Source organism: Galeopterus variegatus, unplaced genomic scaffold (assembly GCF_000696425.1).
Source record: "Galeopterus variegatus unplaced genomic scaffold, G_variegatus-3.0.2 Scaffold1655, whole genome shotgun sequence".
Taxonomy (NCBI): Eukaryota; Metazoa; Chordata; class Mammalia; order Dermoptera; family Cynocephalidae; genus Galeopterus; species Galeopterus variegatus.
The window spans coordinates 52,585-69,543 of NW_007727766.1; the positions used below are offsets into that span (position 1 = coordinate 52,585).

Consider the following 16,959-nt stretch of genomic DNA (forward strand, 5'->3'; position numbering starts at 1 on the left):
TCCCACCCGCCGTTGTGGGCGGGGACACGACCGCCCGCGTGACGCAGGGCTCCCGCCCTCCTCCCGACTGAGGAGGAAGAGCAGAGAGGGGAGGGGGCGCGAGGGACGAAAACGCTAGGGGAGGGCGAAGGGGGGCGGTATAAGGGTGAGTGATTTCCTTCCGGCACGTCGCCCGCTCCGGGGAAGGGGGGGGTTTCACTTCCGGGACGGTGTTCCGGCCCATTCCGGCCCATTTCCACCCCCGGAGGTAGGTGCTGCACCCTGACTGGGCTCGGGCCCCGCACCCCGGTCCCGCTGTTCTGCACCGGGGCCACCTTGCCCCGTCTCTGACGCAGCCCGCTCCTCGGGCACTCAGCCACTTCCCTTCAACCCGTCTCAAGGCACCGGGGACCTTCCACCCCCTTGGCCCCAGGCCGGGCTGAGCTGCCGGACCCGCCCCCTCTCAGGGCCCCTCCCTCGGGACCCCGGGATGGGCGGCCCCCTCCCCCACCGCAGCCGGGACACACCCAGAGACACACACCCACCTCAGGGCAGCTCCCCGCCCGCCGACGCCTACCGCTTGGACCCGGTCCCCGGGCGCCGCCCCCTCCCTAGTCCTTTGCACTCACCTGAGCGCGCGCGCCCCGGCCCGACGCCTTGCTCGCCTCCTTCTGAGTTCCTCGGTGACATCTCGCCCCTCACCCATCTCCCCTCTCGCCACGCTTCCTAACGCAAACGAAAGCTACTCAAGTACCAGAGTGGCCAACCCCATGCCGTTCCCAATTCTCCCTCTTACAGCTCTCACCTCGCCAGTGCCGACGGTAGAGAAAGAATTTACTCCAGGGGCTTCCTCCTCACTGGGGAATTGCCGGAAACAGCAAACAAAAAAAGGCGCTGGTGTAGGCTCCAAAATAAACACATCTGAATTCATGATGGCATCGACAGAGGCTCTTATTGGATTAAAAGTTTCAAAACAAACAATAACGCTTTGGAAAAAGGTCAGATTGGCTGAAGTTGGTTCTTGAAAGCAGTGTGTACACTTCCCTATTTACTGATAAGTATGTTATAAATGCGGGCAATACTGTGAGCTTGTCAGGATAAGCTCTTGAAGTTTCAGGTCTTATGTAACTGTAATATCTTACAAATTTATTGATAAATGTTTGCACACTGGGCTCAGATCGATGTCTTCCTATTGAGATTTGTACCAACTGTACTCTTCACTACTGAAGACTGACTATTGGATGCAGTTACAGACTTAGTGTTTCAGCTAGTTATAAAAACTCCTTTAATGTAAAAATGTTGGCCATGCTTGGTAAATGCTCAATTTTTTACAAGCTCCGGGGAACTAAATTTCAGAATCAAAGTGTCATCACCACCCTGTAATTACCAACTTGGAATTTGGGTAGAGGCAGTTTTACCTAGTCTTTCCATATTTTGAGAACCGAACTTCAGGTTCTCTATATTTTGATTGAGTCTTGACATAGCTGTGAAATTTTTCTAACGTGGAGTTTCCTTCGAAGAGGAAAAAGCCATTTTATGAAGGCTCTAACTCTTAAGCTTAGAATATTGGCCTACATTCATGCGGGATATTAAGTCACCGTAAAATAGTAAATAATTCAGGTAGCACATAGTAAAATATTAAGAAGAGGGATATCTAATCAACCCATCTGTGATTACTTGTATTTATTCAAAAAGCTTATTTCTTTCCTCCTCCAGGGACAAATTGTAAAATTGTCAGGATTTTTTATTCAATTTGGAAATAACTTATGATTAATTCTTTTTTTAAACTGTCATAACTGCTTCCCTCCCGCTTCTGTTGAATTTCTGTTTTGGTGTTTGTATGCGTATTAGTAAGGAAAATATGGTTATAGCTTGAATTTTTAGAAGTCTAACAATCACTTTTTGATTTTAACTGTTTCTTGCTGTAAAACCTAGACTAAAAAACCTGTTGGTAATTCTGTTTCCAAATCTAAACGTAAGAAAAGTATCTCTTTACTTGAAGATTTTGAAATCTTACCAAATAATATTTTTAAATATGTTTGAACTGGAATGCATCAGGGGAATAAAATTATAATTATTAATGAGACTATGGTTTCTTCTTTCAGCAGGGTTGAATGCCTGCCTGCACTATCAGGCATGACCATGGAGAAAGGTGGGAACATACAATTGGAGATTCCTGATTTTAGCAACTCTGTCCTGAGCCATCTAAACCAGCTACGCATGCAGGGCCGACTCTGTGATATCGTGGTCAACGTGCAAGGACAAGCTTTTCGGGCTCACAAAGTGGTACTGGCTGCCAGCTCCCCCTATTTTCGGGATCACATGTCCTTGAATGAGATGAGTACTGTCTCCATTTCAGTCATCAAGAACCCGACTGTTTTTGAACAGCTCCTTTCTTTCTGTTATACAGGGCGGATATGCCTCCAACTGGCAGATATCATCAGCTACCTAACAGCTGCTAGTTTTCTGCAGATGCAGCATATTATAGACAAATGTACACAAATCCTGGAGGGTATCCATTTCAAAATTAATGTGGCTGAGGTTGAAGCAGAATTAAGTCAAACAAGGACAAAGCACCAAGAGAGACCTCCAGAGTCTCACAGGGTTACACCAAATCTAAACCGTTCCCTTAGCCCGCGACATAATAACCCAAAGGGAAACTGGCGAGGTCAGGTTAGTGCTGTGCTGGATATCAGAGAGCTAAGTCCTCCTGAGGAGTCCACCAGCCCTCAGATAATTGAACAGAGTTCTGATGTAGAGAGCCGGGAGCCCATTCTTCGGATCAACCGAGCAGGACAGTGGTATGTGGAGACAGGAGTAGCAGACCGGGGGGGCCGGAGTGATGATGAAGTTAGGGTTCTTGGAGCAGTACACATCAAAACTGAAAATCTGGAGGAATGGCTTGGGCCTGAGAATCAGCCCTCTGGAGAAGATGGAAGTAGTGCAGAGGAAGTCACAGCCATGGTGATTGACACCACAGGCCATGGTTCTGTAGGACATGAAAATTACACTTTAGGGTCTTCGGGAGCCAAGGTGGCTCGGCCAACAAGCAGTGAAGTTGACAGGTAAGTTTTGTTTTGTTTTTCCATCTAATGGCTCTTGTGCAGACATCACTAAAGTGGGTCCTCTGTGTAGTACAGAGAGCATCTTCCTTACCTAATGTTTTTATGTGTTTATGGTTTGTTTTTTGTTTGTTTGTTTTTTGGCAGCTGGCTGGTAAGAGAATCCAAACTCTTGATCTTGGTGTTATCAGCACCATGCTCTAACCAAGTGAGTTAACTGGCCAGCCCTTACCTGATGTTCTTAGCCAAAATAAGTTATTTGGGGAAACTGGAGGTATGCCAAAAGACTTGCATTCTTATTTTTTTTAAAGCAGGAAGCTCCCAGTCCTGAAGTATTCACAAAGCTGTGAGAACTATGGTAAAGTTAGACACTTCCATGAATCAGAATAGCATCTGCAGCCACACTAGGATCAGTAATTGCCAGGGCTTCTGGCATTCCAGGCAGGGAGCTGATCATCAGCTGGGAATCTGGCAGCATTGCCCTTCCTTGGTATGTTTTCACACAAGTAGGTGGCTTTGGGGAGTTTCACTTTTCATTTTAGCACTGTTTACTTTTCTTTGCCCCCACCTACCAAATTAGAAGAAGTATGGTACCAGCAGTGATTATTCTTTTCAAATTAGTGTAAACACAGTAATTCCAAAGAAAAGCTTCTTGGATGTTTTTCATTTCTTCTTTCACTTGTCATTTGATTATATCTTCCCTGTTATCTTTCATGGATGACTGCTGCTACCATGGGCCTGAAAGTGTCCTTTTTTTTCTACCAGTGCTATGTCTTGTGCCTCACTTTTCTCTTTCTAATACACTGTATTTGTCGGAACATTTCTTTTTGGTGCAAAGCACTAGTTTTAATATAATTCAGTTGAAAGTAAGTCTCAATTCAAAGAAATATTACTAATTTAGATTGGTAATATTTGTTATTTTCCCCCTTAAAAATAAATTAATATTGGCCATATGAGCAATGGGAACTAAAGGAGCTATTCTTTTGATTTATAGCTGGTCTTGAGAGACACATGTATCGTGGACGTTCAGGTAATACATGCTGTATCCACTTCAGGTGATCTTGATTTCAGTATTTTCCTTCTTGTGTCCTTAATAGTTAAAATATTCTTGAGCACAGAACTTATTGTCCCCCTATGTTAGAACTGGATCAGAAGTAATAAATGCAAAGATTTTTAATCTCCACGATCTATATCAACAGTCTGAAATATATAACAGGTTATTATGGGAACTGGGGAAAGGAACAATCAAAACCTAATAGTTACATAGAAGAAACAAAATTATAGACCCAGTTTTAATTTATTATTTTATGGTCTCTCAGTACTTATGTAAGGATAGAAAGGTTATATTTAACTTTAGCTTCACTAGCTCATATGGTCTGTCTTCTATGTAATTTTGTATTTCTTAAATTTACTAGGGCAAGCCTTATCTTTTTTTAAATCAGATCCTATATTGACTTGGTGAAAGTATTTCTCAGTTATCTGTTGTTTGGGTTTGTTCCCCCTTCCTCAGGCATAGGATAAAGAGGGGAGACATCACCATTATTTAAGTTCTTTAAGACTACTTTTCTATTAGTCCCCTTTATGCTCCTCTTCCGACAGATTTAGCCCCTCCGGCAGTGTGGTTGCCTTGACAGAGAGACACAGAGCCAGAAGTGAGTCTCCTGGGAGAATGGATGAGCCTAAGCAACCTAGCTCCCAGGTATGTAGTGTGGATTTAGGATTTCTGTAGTGGTTGGAAGAATTGTCGCTGTATATGAACAGAATATAATGAATAAGAAAGGAAAAATGTAGGAGAAATAACAGTGGCCCTGTTAAAGAAATACTATATTTAATTACTTTTTCTTTATTCTTGCTTGTGAGCGTGTAGGAAATACACTTTTGGTGTCAGCAGAGTTTGAGAAGTATAAAAAGATAACAAGATTGTGGAACTCTTTCCTGATTGTAGGAACCAGTCTGTAGACCTGAGAATAATAAAAAAATAATCCCTGAAAACTACATGCAGGTAATTTAGGACCTGGAATGGAAAGAGTCTGATTTTATATATGTGTGGGTGTAACAGTATATATGTATACCTAGTTACTAATTTATATATTATGTATTTGTAAACAAATTGCTATGCATTTTGTGTGTTTGCTGTTTTGTATGCTTGTATCTTATTTTCTTCCTGAGTCTTTTGTTAGACTAAAATGTTCTAGAAAGGATAGGAATTGATGTCTTTCTTTTGTTTTCTTTGCAACTCTCCTTAGCAACTAGTATAAGTAGTTGGTTGATATGTTTGTTTTTTCTCACAGGTCTGTATCATCGAAGATTGATTTTTAAAAATGTGGTGAACTCACCAAGTAGAACATGATAAATTGTAAACACTTTTGCTTTTAAAAAGGAAACACTGGTAGATTAAGATTGCATAGCTAGGGCCGGCCCGGTGGCGCACTGGAGAAGTGCGCCGCTTGGGAGTGTGGTGGCGCTCCCGCCAAGGGTTCGGATCCCATGTGGAGACCGGTTCCCACTCACTGGCTGAGCGCGGTGTGGGCGCAACACCGAGGGTTGCGATCCCGTTGCCGGTCCCCAGTATGGGCGCGACACTGAGGGTTGCGATCCCATTACCGGTCAGTAAAAAAGACAAAAAGGAAAAAAAAAAAAAGATTGCATAGCTAATTTTTTTAGCCTCTGCATTATACTGATAGTATCTTATTTAATTTTTATCTGAACCACTGGGTGTTTTTTGTGGATGTGGTATATTAATAGCAGCAAGATGTTGTTACAAACTATATCTTTAAGTTTTGAAAAGGTGCTTGAGAAAATGTAGGAGCTTGGAGGAAAAGTAAGTTTACTGATAAAATTAGGGCCCTTTTTCTCCTCATCTCTCAAAATCAGTGTGGTAACAATACCAAAGGTGACTATTATGTAAATAAATACAGTAATGAGACAGACCTTACAATTTAATGGGGACATAAGATAGACTAACAAATATATGAGATCATATATATATATATATATATATATTTTTTTTTTTTTTTTTTTTGTCCTTTTTGAGACCAGCCGCACCACACTCAGCCAGTGAGCGCTGTGAGCGCACCGGTCATCCCTATATAGGATCCGAACCCACGGTGGGAGCGCTGCTGCTCTCCCAGTGCCGCACTCTCCCGAGTGCGCCACGGGCTCGGCCCGAGATCATATATTTATATAATATAGACTTCAGTAACAGTAGGAATGCTTAAAAGGCAGTTACTGGAATCAATATCCACTTAAGGAAAGTGTTAAGGAGATTTTAAGTGCAGTTTTTAAAGAAATTAGGAAGACATAATTTATTCTATAAGTAGACGGGATAAGAATTGGAATTCTGCAAGAGTGTTTACCTGGCTGAAGCAAAAGGTACAGCTATAAAGAAATAGGAAATAAGTAATATTTGTATTATCTGGAGATGATATTAAAGGTGATATACATGCCTTTACAGGTATGATAGTTTATTATAGTGAATCTACTCATGAGTTATTTTCCCTTGCCACAAAGAACCAAAACAAAGCAAGGACCTACATTACAGTAAGAAAGACTTTAGGGGCCAGCCCAGTGGTGCACTGGAGAGTGCGCCGCTTGGGAGTGTGGCGGCGCTCCCGCTGAGGGTTCGGATCCCATGTGGAGACCGGTTCCCGCTCACTGGCTGAGCGCTGTGCGGGCGCAACACCAAGGGTTGCAATCCCGTTGCTGGTCCCCGGTATGGGCGCGACACCGAGGGTTGCGATCCCGTTACCGGTCAGTAAAAAAGACAAAAAGGAAAAAAAAAAAAGACTTTAGATAAACTTGAAGAACTTCCTGATTATGGAGGTGATTAAACCGGAAGTCACTCCTTTACTAAAAAAAAAATTCTGCAGCTATTTTTTTTTTAACCACATGAAGATTAAAATACTTGGCCTAATTTTCCAAGTAATTTATAATCTTTATAACCCAACTTTTCCTATCATTTATCAGCATTCATTAACTGTCTCAAATAGGTAGACTTTCTTCGTGTGTCAGAACCACATCAAATTTATTCCTTTCTTTGTATCTTGAGTCTGAGATGCCTCATTCTTCTCAGGTGTCGGGGCCCACCCAAGGCCCAACTCCTAGTTACATCTGTCCTAACTAGCGCAGTCCTCTTTGATCTTTCCTTCTCTTAAACCAATATTATAACATTTACAGATAGTGCAATATAATTTTTTGTAATTCTCTAGTGACTCATGTAAGTTGTTCTCTTATTTGCATTAATTTCGTGACTCCTTTAAATAAGAATCTCCTTGAGAGCAGAGACCGTGTTTTCTAACCTTTCTATCTCTGACATTGTCTTATCAGGAGTTTGAGTAATCGGAGTTGTTTTACCTCTAATTCTGAATAGCTAAGATTATTTAGTAGATGCTCAATAAATAGGCATCTGCTAAATAAGAGGGTATTTAGTTGCTTGTGAAATCCCCAGTTTTGGAAATCTTTAAATAACATTAATGCATCAAGTCAGATGATTTTTTTTTTTTTGTCCTTTTTGGAGACCGGCCGCACCGCGCTCAGCCAGTGAGCATTGTGAGCGCACCGGTCATCCCTATATAGGATCCGAACCCGCGGTGGGAGCGCTGGTGCACTCCCAGCGCCGCAGTCTCCCGAGTGCGCCACGGGCTCGGCCCAAGTCAGATGATTTTTTGAAGCTACTTCAATTCTTTGGGTCTCTGATTAGTAGCTGAAGATTAGGATGATGGAAGGCTCTAAAGTCCATGTCAAAAATCTAGACTGGTGTTTGTTTTAGAAGATATGGAAATCAGTACCAGCCAGCCACCCAAATGAAAAAATACGGAAGTCATTCATTTATATGGAATTTATTCATTACGTGGAATAATTCATTAAGAAATAGTTATTGAACCAGGTACTGGTTGAATTCCTGGGTATTTGGCAGTGCCAAATGTTCCTGTGCTCACAGAGTTTACAATCTAATAGGGAATTGCCAAGTGGGAGGAGTGAAGTGATCCCTCTCTTAGTAGCATTGAAAACCAGGAGGCAGCCATTTTTGCCCTTGCTTCTTTTTAAAATTCAAAATAAAACTACCAAAGATATATTACTGCCTTTGACAAGGACCTAATCTACATTGTATGTTCATATATTTGCTCCTCTGTTCCAACTTTACTACGATAATTTTTTAGATGAGATTGATAATGTGTAATTTTTGTGATTATAGTTGATCACTAATTACTAAAATGCATCTACTTTCCACATATGGACAATACTGGTGTGATATTACTTTCCTTAAAGTTGGGCAGGTTTTTTTAGGGAATTGTTACCCTCAAGATTATAAGTAATATGAGTTTGGAATGTTTAATAATAGCTAACATTTATTGAGCTACATCAAGCACTTTAGTGTGTTAACTCTATCAAAGCTCAAAGAAACCAGTGACGCAGGTGCTAGTATTTATTCACTTTACAGATGAAGAAACTGAGGGATAGAGTAGTTAAATAACTTGCTCAAGGTCACACTATAAATACAATTCAGATTTGAACCCAGGTTCCAGCATCATTAAATTCTTGATAATACATTCATATATATATATGCATAATATAATGCATTCAAAATATTTTAATTCCTTCCCACATGTTTAAAAAACTTTTTTTCCTTTAATATAATGAGTTCAGAAGTCAGCATACTAAAAAATCAGCAAGTAATTTCTGAATGGTGATATTTTAATACATAATTTTGGACAAAAAGCATTTATAAATCCAACACTTTTAAATTATTCATTGAAAGTAATATATTCCTACTCACTCCCAGCTCTCAGATAGGAAGAATCCATGTCTTCAGCCAGCTTACTCTTGAGGTCAGTTAAATTTTGAGTCATCCTTAGAATGAAGGTAATATGTTGGTATGGTGCCAAAATATTTTTTGGATAAAAAGAAATGCTATCACTTACAAGTTGTATACATTTTTATTAAGCTACCTACTGCTGGATTAAAACAGGGTATGAATGATGATGTCATAGCATAATTTATTATATATTTGCCATTATGTATTCTGTGTTGTCTGATATAGTAGCAATTAGCCACATGTCACATGTTGCTATTAAAATTTTAATTAATTGAAAACAATTAGAATAAAAATTCACTTCTTCAGTTGCACTAGCCATATTACAAATGTTCAGTAGCTACATGTGGCTAGTGGCTACTGTATTGGATGGCATAGATTATAGAACATTTCCATTATCACAGAAAGTTCTGTTGGGCCAGCACTGCCTAAGTACTTGATTGTCTAGACTATAATTGCAAGTGTAGGATCCAAGGAGTAGTATAAGTGAGTTCAGATTCTCCTATCACTGTAAAATAGTACATTCAGCACAGTTTAAAAAATATGCAATTTGTCAGCCAGAAAGTAACTTTACTGTGTTACTCTTTTATGGTAATAGAATAGAGTGTCCTCAGATTTTTTTTTAATTATTATGTTAATATCTTTACTTTTGGGGAGTAATTAATTTCCTGTTTGGTTCTCCACTAAAAATAAGCATATATCTCAGTAACAGGTAAAAATGATGCAATTACTTTTAATATGTGTGATTAGTAATATATGTTCTTTCTCGCTTATTTTCTTCACCTGGCATAGGTAGAAGAATCAGCGATGATGGGAGTAAGTGGCTATGTGGAGTATCTCCGAGAGCAGGAAGTATCTGAGCGGTGGTTCCGGTACAACCCCCGTCTCACCTGCATCTACTGCGCCAAATCTTTCAATCAAAAGGGGAGCCTGGACCGCCACATGCGCCTTCATATGGGGATCACACCATTTGTTTGTCGCATGTGTGGCAAGAAGTATACCCGAAAAGATCAGCTGGAATATCATATCCGCAAGCACACAGGCAACAAGCCCTTTCATTGTCATGTTTGTGGCAAAAGTTTCCCATTCCAGGCCATCTTGAATCAGCACTTTCGCAAAAACCACCCTGGTTGTATACCCCTGGAGGGGCCTCACAGCATCTCCCCTGAAACAACTGTTACATCTCGAGGACAAGCTGAGGAAGAGTCACCTTCACAGGAAGAGACAGTTGCTCCTGGGGAAATTGCCCAGGGCTCTGTGTCCACCACTGGTCCAGATTGAAACATCAAGGAGGAGGGGGCAGACCCTCGTCCCCTTTGGGCCGTAAGCAGCCAGCATCAGGACCATGGGCTGGTGCTTAAATTCACAAAATGCCACATCACTAGACCAGAAGATGCTCCCAAGATGTTGCCAAACTAGAGGATCAGCAACATACACAAAAGCACTAAAGGCTTTTCCCCTCCTCCATCCCACCTCACACTTTGGAAAATAGTCAAGCAAATCAACTTTCTATAATTCAGGGATCAATAGCCTTGGTTTGTTAACTTTATAAGAAAACAGTTTGTTTTTTTTAACAAAGTGATAAATGGTCATTTATCTACCAGTCATTTTTGAACACTGTACTTTGGTCCATATCATCCTGGTGGCTGTAAGTGCCCAGATCTAAAAAATGCAGCAGGATCCTTGGCCATCTGAAGCAGCCAACCACAAGAAAGTTGGAGGTAGTCATGATGGTGATGAGGAAGAGGACTTTATCCTCTTCCTTCCCTGCCAGAACATGCATTTTTCACATTTTAAGAAAAAGGAATACTGGTGGTTCTTTGTTTTGCAAGGTTAGACCTTATCTTTGGCTTGACTAGGCATCTAATGTTTTGCCTGATTGTTTCATGTAAATAGGCATCTTGGAGCAGTATTCTAGTGGGCAGCATCACCTGAAGCACTTTAAGCAACTTTATTTCATGTAAATAGGCATCTTGGAGCAGTATTCTAGTGGGCAGCATCACCTGAAGCACTTTAGGCAACTGATTGTTTCATGTAAATAGGCATCTTGGAGCAGTATTCTAGTGGGCAGCATCACCTGAAGCACTTTAGGCAACTGGCAGTGAAATGAGCAGCAAACTGTTTACAGTAGGTACTGCTACATTTGAGGGCTTGAGTGTTGTGTTGAGGAAGAAAGCAGGGAAGGAGGTGCTTTTATATTTTGCAAATGTCAAACAGCACAGAGTCGTATTGCAACTCTTCCTGACTGGTATTTGTAAATCATAATGCTTATACATCCTTGACTATTAGGAAATGGCTCTAGTGCAGATGAATTAATGTGTTAGGCTGACTACCAAAGTTTCATCCAGTCTCTTCAGCTCCTAATTTCACATAACAGCAATATGTACATCAAAAATGTCACTTTCCAGTGAAATGAGCCTGGATTGTATTTTTTAAATCCACAGGTCTCCATATTTGGTAACTTTTATATGAAGTTTTAAACACTTTTTTTCTGCAACATTGTGGTTGAAGAAATTCAACAATATGGTTCTTATTGCAACCACAATTCCATTTCCTTCTACATATGTAATAGTTTATATTTTCAGTCCAGTAGAAGAACCTCACTTAAGTCTGTGTCTCCGGTCTGCAAACCTAGTAATTTGTAAACCAATCATCAGCAAATTGCTGGTGACTCCAAGAGCTTTGCTTTTTAATAATATACTACAGGGCACTTACCAGAAAATATCATGCACAATCATGTTGCAATAAATGATCAAGGGATCAGTTTTGATCAGGTTTAGTTACTTAATCATTCCTAAGATTTTTAAAACTTCAAGGGACCTTTTTAGTAATTCTGGGTATTTTTAAGATTCTTAATCCAGCACTGAGAGAAAAAACTTACCAGACATGTAGCGCTTTAGATGCCCTGTCTTACATGCAGAGAGAGAAAGAGGAATGTTAAGGGATGCAGGCAAATAGATGCTTACAACTTAAAGTGCAAATAGAAAAGAGTAAAGTCTCTAGCTTCTCTTGATTAATCATTATTTTTTTTTCTTTTTTAGTATTTAAATATGTAATGGTTTCAGAAATTGTTTTGGTGCAGAAGCATAGATGATTGTAATAGAGATTTGGGAGGGGGCTGGTCATACCTGCACTGGTGAGCCATTATAAGAATATTAGTAATGTGCTCCCTTCTTGAGAATGCTTTGTGGTATGTGGAAAGGTGGGTAGAAAAGAATGTCACTTCTTTGATGATAAGAAATTAGAATGCAAAGGGTAGTTTGTAAGTAATCTGAGAATTGTACGTACACATACTGCTGCACCCTATCACCAGGGAAAGGTTATTTTCTCTTCTGAAAAGCATAGAAATGCATCTTTTATAGGAATGTTATGATGCTACCGTTGGATAAGCGCCTACCCTTAAAGGCAGCATTGAAACTGTATTTTTTCTTTAGGAGATAACAGACTGAGGCATCTTCTTCCTCTGTAGTCAGGCAGCATCATGATAGGGTAAAAACTGTCTCCTAGAGTCATCCTGGGGATTGGTTATACTCTGTGGCATAGAAAAGGAAGAGTTGAAGTTAGACTAAAATCCTTAGGGAAACATTTCAGCTGGTAATCAAGGCTTTCAATGGACATTAATAAATAGGGAGGTGAGAAGTACAGAATATGCTGCTTTAGATAGAGCTTCTAAGCCTACCAAAAAAATTCTACTTTTGAGAAATAGTATGCTGGAAAGTTCTTTATTGCTTTGTTACTTAGCTTATATGTGAGGAAATAGAGCTTTTAAAACTATTACCAAATTGTGAAAGTGAAGTGCAGTAATTTCTGTAACGAGAAACTGCAGCATTTGTCAATACTCCATCACGGTTAGCAACAAACATCTTAAAGGAATTAGGGACTGTCTAATTCATGTGGAAATGCCGTGAGTGTTTGTTGGGTCCCCCCTCCCTTTTCATTCACTTCTAATAGGTTTTTACTGTATTGATACTGTGAATAGACTGCTTCCTGGTCATCTAGGACCACATCAGCACAATCATGTTTGCTGGTTCTCTTCTCTTAACTGGCTGACCCAGAGCCATGAAATTCATGAAAATTCAAGCAAGGCTAGCTTTTAAGTAAATTAAAGCTTCTGAAAGCAATTTCCCCATTTTGGTTAGAAGAGATATTACTCTGAATAACTATCCAAGATTCTTATTCAGGTTCACTGTGACATTGTCCTAGTTTTTAGCTAACATCACTGTAAGGTTGTAGGTGTTAGTAATGTTCTATCTACATTAGTGAATACCTATACCGGTGTGTGCACTGAGGATACCTCTTTAGGATGTACTAAATGGACTTGAGCTGATGCTGAGAACTGATTACCAAATCTTAAATTGCACATGTCACCTTGTGAAGGGAACTACATTAGCAATGAGAGCTAAGTCATTATTAAGTACTTTAGTGCCATGAAATTTGCAAACACTGGGACTGTTTTATTGTGTGGCACTTAGTAGCACAGGAGTTATCCAGTATTCTCAGCAAAGTAGAGAGACTGCAATATATTAATCTACTTTCATTCTAAGATGTACCTTTTATTCTCTCTGAACTCTAATACTGGTATAAAATATAGTATTGGTATGAACAGTGACACTGTACTTAGGCAGAAACGCTCTTTCTAATGACTTGTTCTCTCTTTACTCAGAACCATATTTACCTCTGAACTGAGTTGAATTTTATTTTTTGTAAGTTGTAAGCTACCCCACGACATTTTGTTATACTAGAAGGTTAAATCTCATCTTGAATATGTAAAAATAAATTAGTTCATAAAGGATAAAGATTGGTAAAGAAGAGAGATAGTAGTTAAGGAAAGTTTTCTTGATTTTTTGGCATTTTAAAATGTTTCCAGTTCCTTCTACATCAGTGAAACAAGGTTTTCCAAGAAATAGACTGTTTTCCCCCTAACTTCATGTTGAAATTTGGCTTTGTTTGGAAGTGAGCTGGAAAAGTGAAAAAGGGAGCTTCATTCTTAGTAGCTGAATAATCTTTGGTCAAGAAATAACTTAGAAAGTTTTAGCTTTTGACGCTAATTGTTTTTCTTTTAACTGGTGAAAACTGCATTTTGTTTGATTAGAAGATCTAATTTAAAGAAATGAAAACAATGGATAATGGAAAGGAAATTGAACTGAACAAAGACAAAGATCATCTTCATCATAGTGGAAAGGCATTTAATCAGGAAGGAGTTGAGACCCTGGAAGTTTTTCTTTTTCAGAATCAACAGGTGTGTTTTATTTTTTCTTTTCCTCAAATGTCCTTGCTCTTATCTGTGTACTTATTTGTTCAAGGAATAACTGATGAGTTTTAATTGAACTCAGTCTTTGAAAATGGAGCTCTTATGCCATAGCGAAAAAAGTTTAAAATATTGGAATATTTTGGTTGCTAAGATTTGGAAAAGGGACAACAAGCAATTGTCAGGTAAATTCCTAAATTTGAGAGGATGCCCTTTAGCAAAGTATATCCATAGAACTAATGAATTAGATCAGGGTTCAGAAATCTACAGCCCGCAGCCCAAATCCTAAGGCCACCTGCTTGTGTAAAGAAAATTATATTGGAACAGGGTCATACCTATTCAATTAGGTATTGTTAATGGTTTTTTCCTATCATAATGGCAAAGTGGAGTACCTGTGACAAAGACCAGATGGCCTGCAAAGCTTGAAAATATTTGCTATCTGGGACTTGACAGAAAAAGTTTGCCAACTCCTGAAAGAATTACCCCCCAAATTTGTCACTTCTCTCATTTTGCTATAAATAATTTGGTTGATGTTTTAAATTCATATTGTCACATATGCATCAGTTTCTTGAAAGAGTTTGCCATCATTTTCTAGATCCTCTTCTCATAACCCTGTTTGTGCTTCTTTGTGATTCCCATTGATTTTAAGGCATTTAGAATGGAACTTATGATTTGTCCCTGCCTTAAAGGTACAGGTAAATTAAAATTTAGGATGGTAGTTATGACAAGATAATTCTTTAAAATAATTCACACGTGTAATGTAGGGTAAAATGGGTACCATGTTACATAAAATACCGTTAGAAAATTAATGTTTTTTATAAGTAAGTTCTTGCCATTCCTCTGAGTTAACTTGAACTGGTTAGCATAACAATAGCAAGATTGTATTTATTCCCACTAGAATTAAAAAACAATTTCTATTATTATTTTTTTTTTTAAAAGATGACCGGTAAGGGGATCTTAACCCTCGACTTGGTGTTGTCAGCACCACGCTCAGCCAGTGAGCGAACCGGCCATCCCTACATGGGATCCGAACCCGTGGCCTTGGTGCTATCAGCACCGCACTCTACCGAGTGAGCCACAGGCCGGCCCAACAATTTCTATTATTAATAAGAGTTTTTGTTTTTCGTCTTGGTGGATGGCCAGTATGGTGATCTTAGTGTTATAACACCACACTCTAACCAGCTGAGCAGACTGGCCAGTGCCATGAGTAAGTGTTTTAGTTCTTTTCAAAGTACTGTTTTTCTAGATTAGAAATCTGTACCCTTTCCCTGTACTATAAATCTTCATTTTAGTTTCCTCAAGTAAACTCACTCTGTTCCACGTGGAGTAGTAAAATGCCAAATCTTCCTCCCTTTTTTTTCTGGATGTTTTAAAACAATGAAACATGAGGATTTCAAGTTCGTAGACCTATCTTCTCATCTCTTTCATTGTCTATAATTCTTCTAAATATGTATTGGACCATTATGTATTTGCACTGTGAATGTTCACCCTTAGTGTTCAAATAGCTTACTTATACCAGGAGTGGAAAAAGTGGAAAATGTTCGGGTATTAATAAACAGAAATCCTTGCAAGAAGAGAATTTAGTTGCTCCCCATTTGCAAACAATACATGGACTTCTGAGCTAAATTTGTCTGGACAGTTTACTAGGCCAGGCTGATACAGTGTAGTGAGTTTGATTCTTTGTTGTGAGCTCTACCAACATAGACAAAGTTCAGATGAGTGACAACCTTCCTACAGGGCACCACTTCACTAGGTATTATTCTTAGTTTCCTTCTTCTAATTGCATATTAGGAAGTTTTATATGGTATACCCTTTGAGTAATAGATAATTCTCATCTGTAAGATTACAGAATATTTGCCTAGATTAGATCCGCCTTGTCTTAGAGCACTTATTCCATAGTAATAGTAGGTTCTTAGGATTTTGGAGTATTACTTTTCTGATTATTCTGGGATTCTGATTAATCTGGGATGAAGGACTAGTGAAAGAAATTGGATTTAGATACCCCAGTGAATCATCTGCATCCCACTCTATTTGAGGTTTTGGTAATAGATATCATTTAAATATGAATCCATTGAAAGCAATGGAGTTTGTCAAGCATTGTGCCTTCTTTGGTAATTTTCTGTCTTTTTCCTTCTTTGCTTTTTAGTCGCTCCCTGTCTTTAATCTTCTTATTTTTAAAATGGTGCTTTTCCCAGGGCCAGTCTTTTTACTTACAAATAAGTAGCTTTCTTGGTCAAGACAAGCCAGAGTTGGATATTATGAGTACTTTGAAACATCTGAATTTGTTACATTCCAATAGATGTAATTATTGATAGGGGCAGTGATATCAAAACCTGAAAAACGTCTGTACAGATTATCCAGTTTTGTTGTGTAAGTAGACCATCTTTCACCTCAACTGTTACACACAGCAATGACTTGAGAAGGCAAATAATACTTGAGATCTGTATTATCTTTACAGAGGGCACATTTATAAACAAATTTCTTATATCTCTTATCTTCCTTATTATCTATACAACAGAAATACCTCCCATCTTAACACAGTTAAAAGAAGCCCACTAGCTCTAATAGTGGAAGCTTTAAACAACAAAACTAAGTTATAAAGGCAGAGCAATTAATGAAAAAAAAACTGTTTCTAATGCTAACACTCCTTTCATATCTACTCAGTAGGTGCTGTTGAGGAGGCTAGAATTCACCATCCAGTTAAGAGTCTTATGTTCAGCATCTCGTATGGCCCACACCACAGTTTCGTATATTGTGAATCTTAGGATCTGAATTAATCCATAATGCCAGAATTTAAAATATCTCATGGGAACATTTCTTATTCTATGAAAACATTCATCTTCAGTGATAGGTAATAT

At 39.1% G+C, this 16,959-nt stretch overlaps 1 protein-coding gene across 2 annotated transcripts; it reads left to right on the plus strand.

The window, feature by feature from the left end:
- Positions 1-187: 187 nt before the first annotated feature.
- ZBTB37 (zinc finger and BTB domain containing 37) lies at positions 188-10,795 on the plus strand. 2 transcript variants are annotated; one of them, XM_008578274.1, is made up of 5 exons: positions 188-247; positions 778-977; positions 2,088-3,044; positions 4,641-4,740; positions 9,646-10,795. In XM_008578274.1, the coding sequence occupies exons 3-5, from the start codon at positions 2,116-2,118 to the stop codon at positions 10,132-10,134; spliced, it is 1,518 nt and encodes a 505-aa protein (XP_008576496.1). In that variant the 5' UTR covers positions 188-247; positions 778-977; positions 2,088-2,115; the 3' UTR covers positions 10,135-10,795. The 2 variants fall into 2 exon arrangements, with proteins under 2 accessions (XP_008576496.1, XP_008576495.1); XM_008578273.1 differs by having other exon boundaries at positions 197-247; positions 2,085-3,044; positions 9,646-10,743.
- Positions 10,796-16,959: the final 6,164 nt, after the last annotated feature.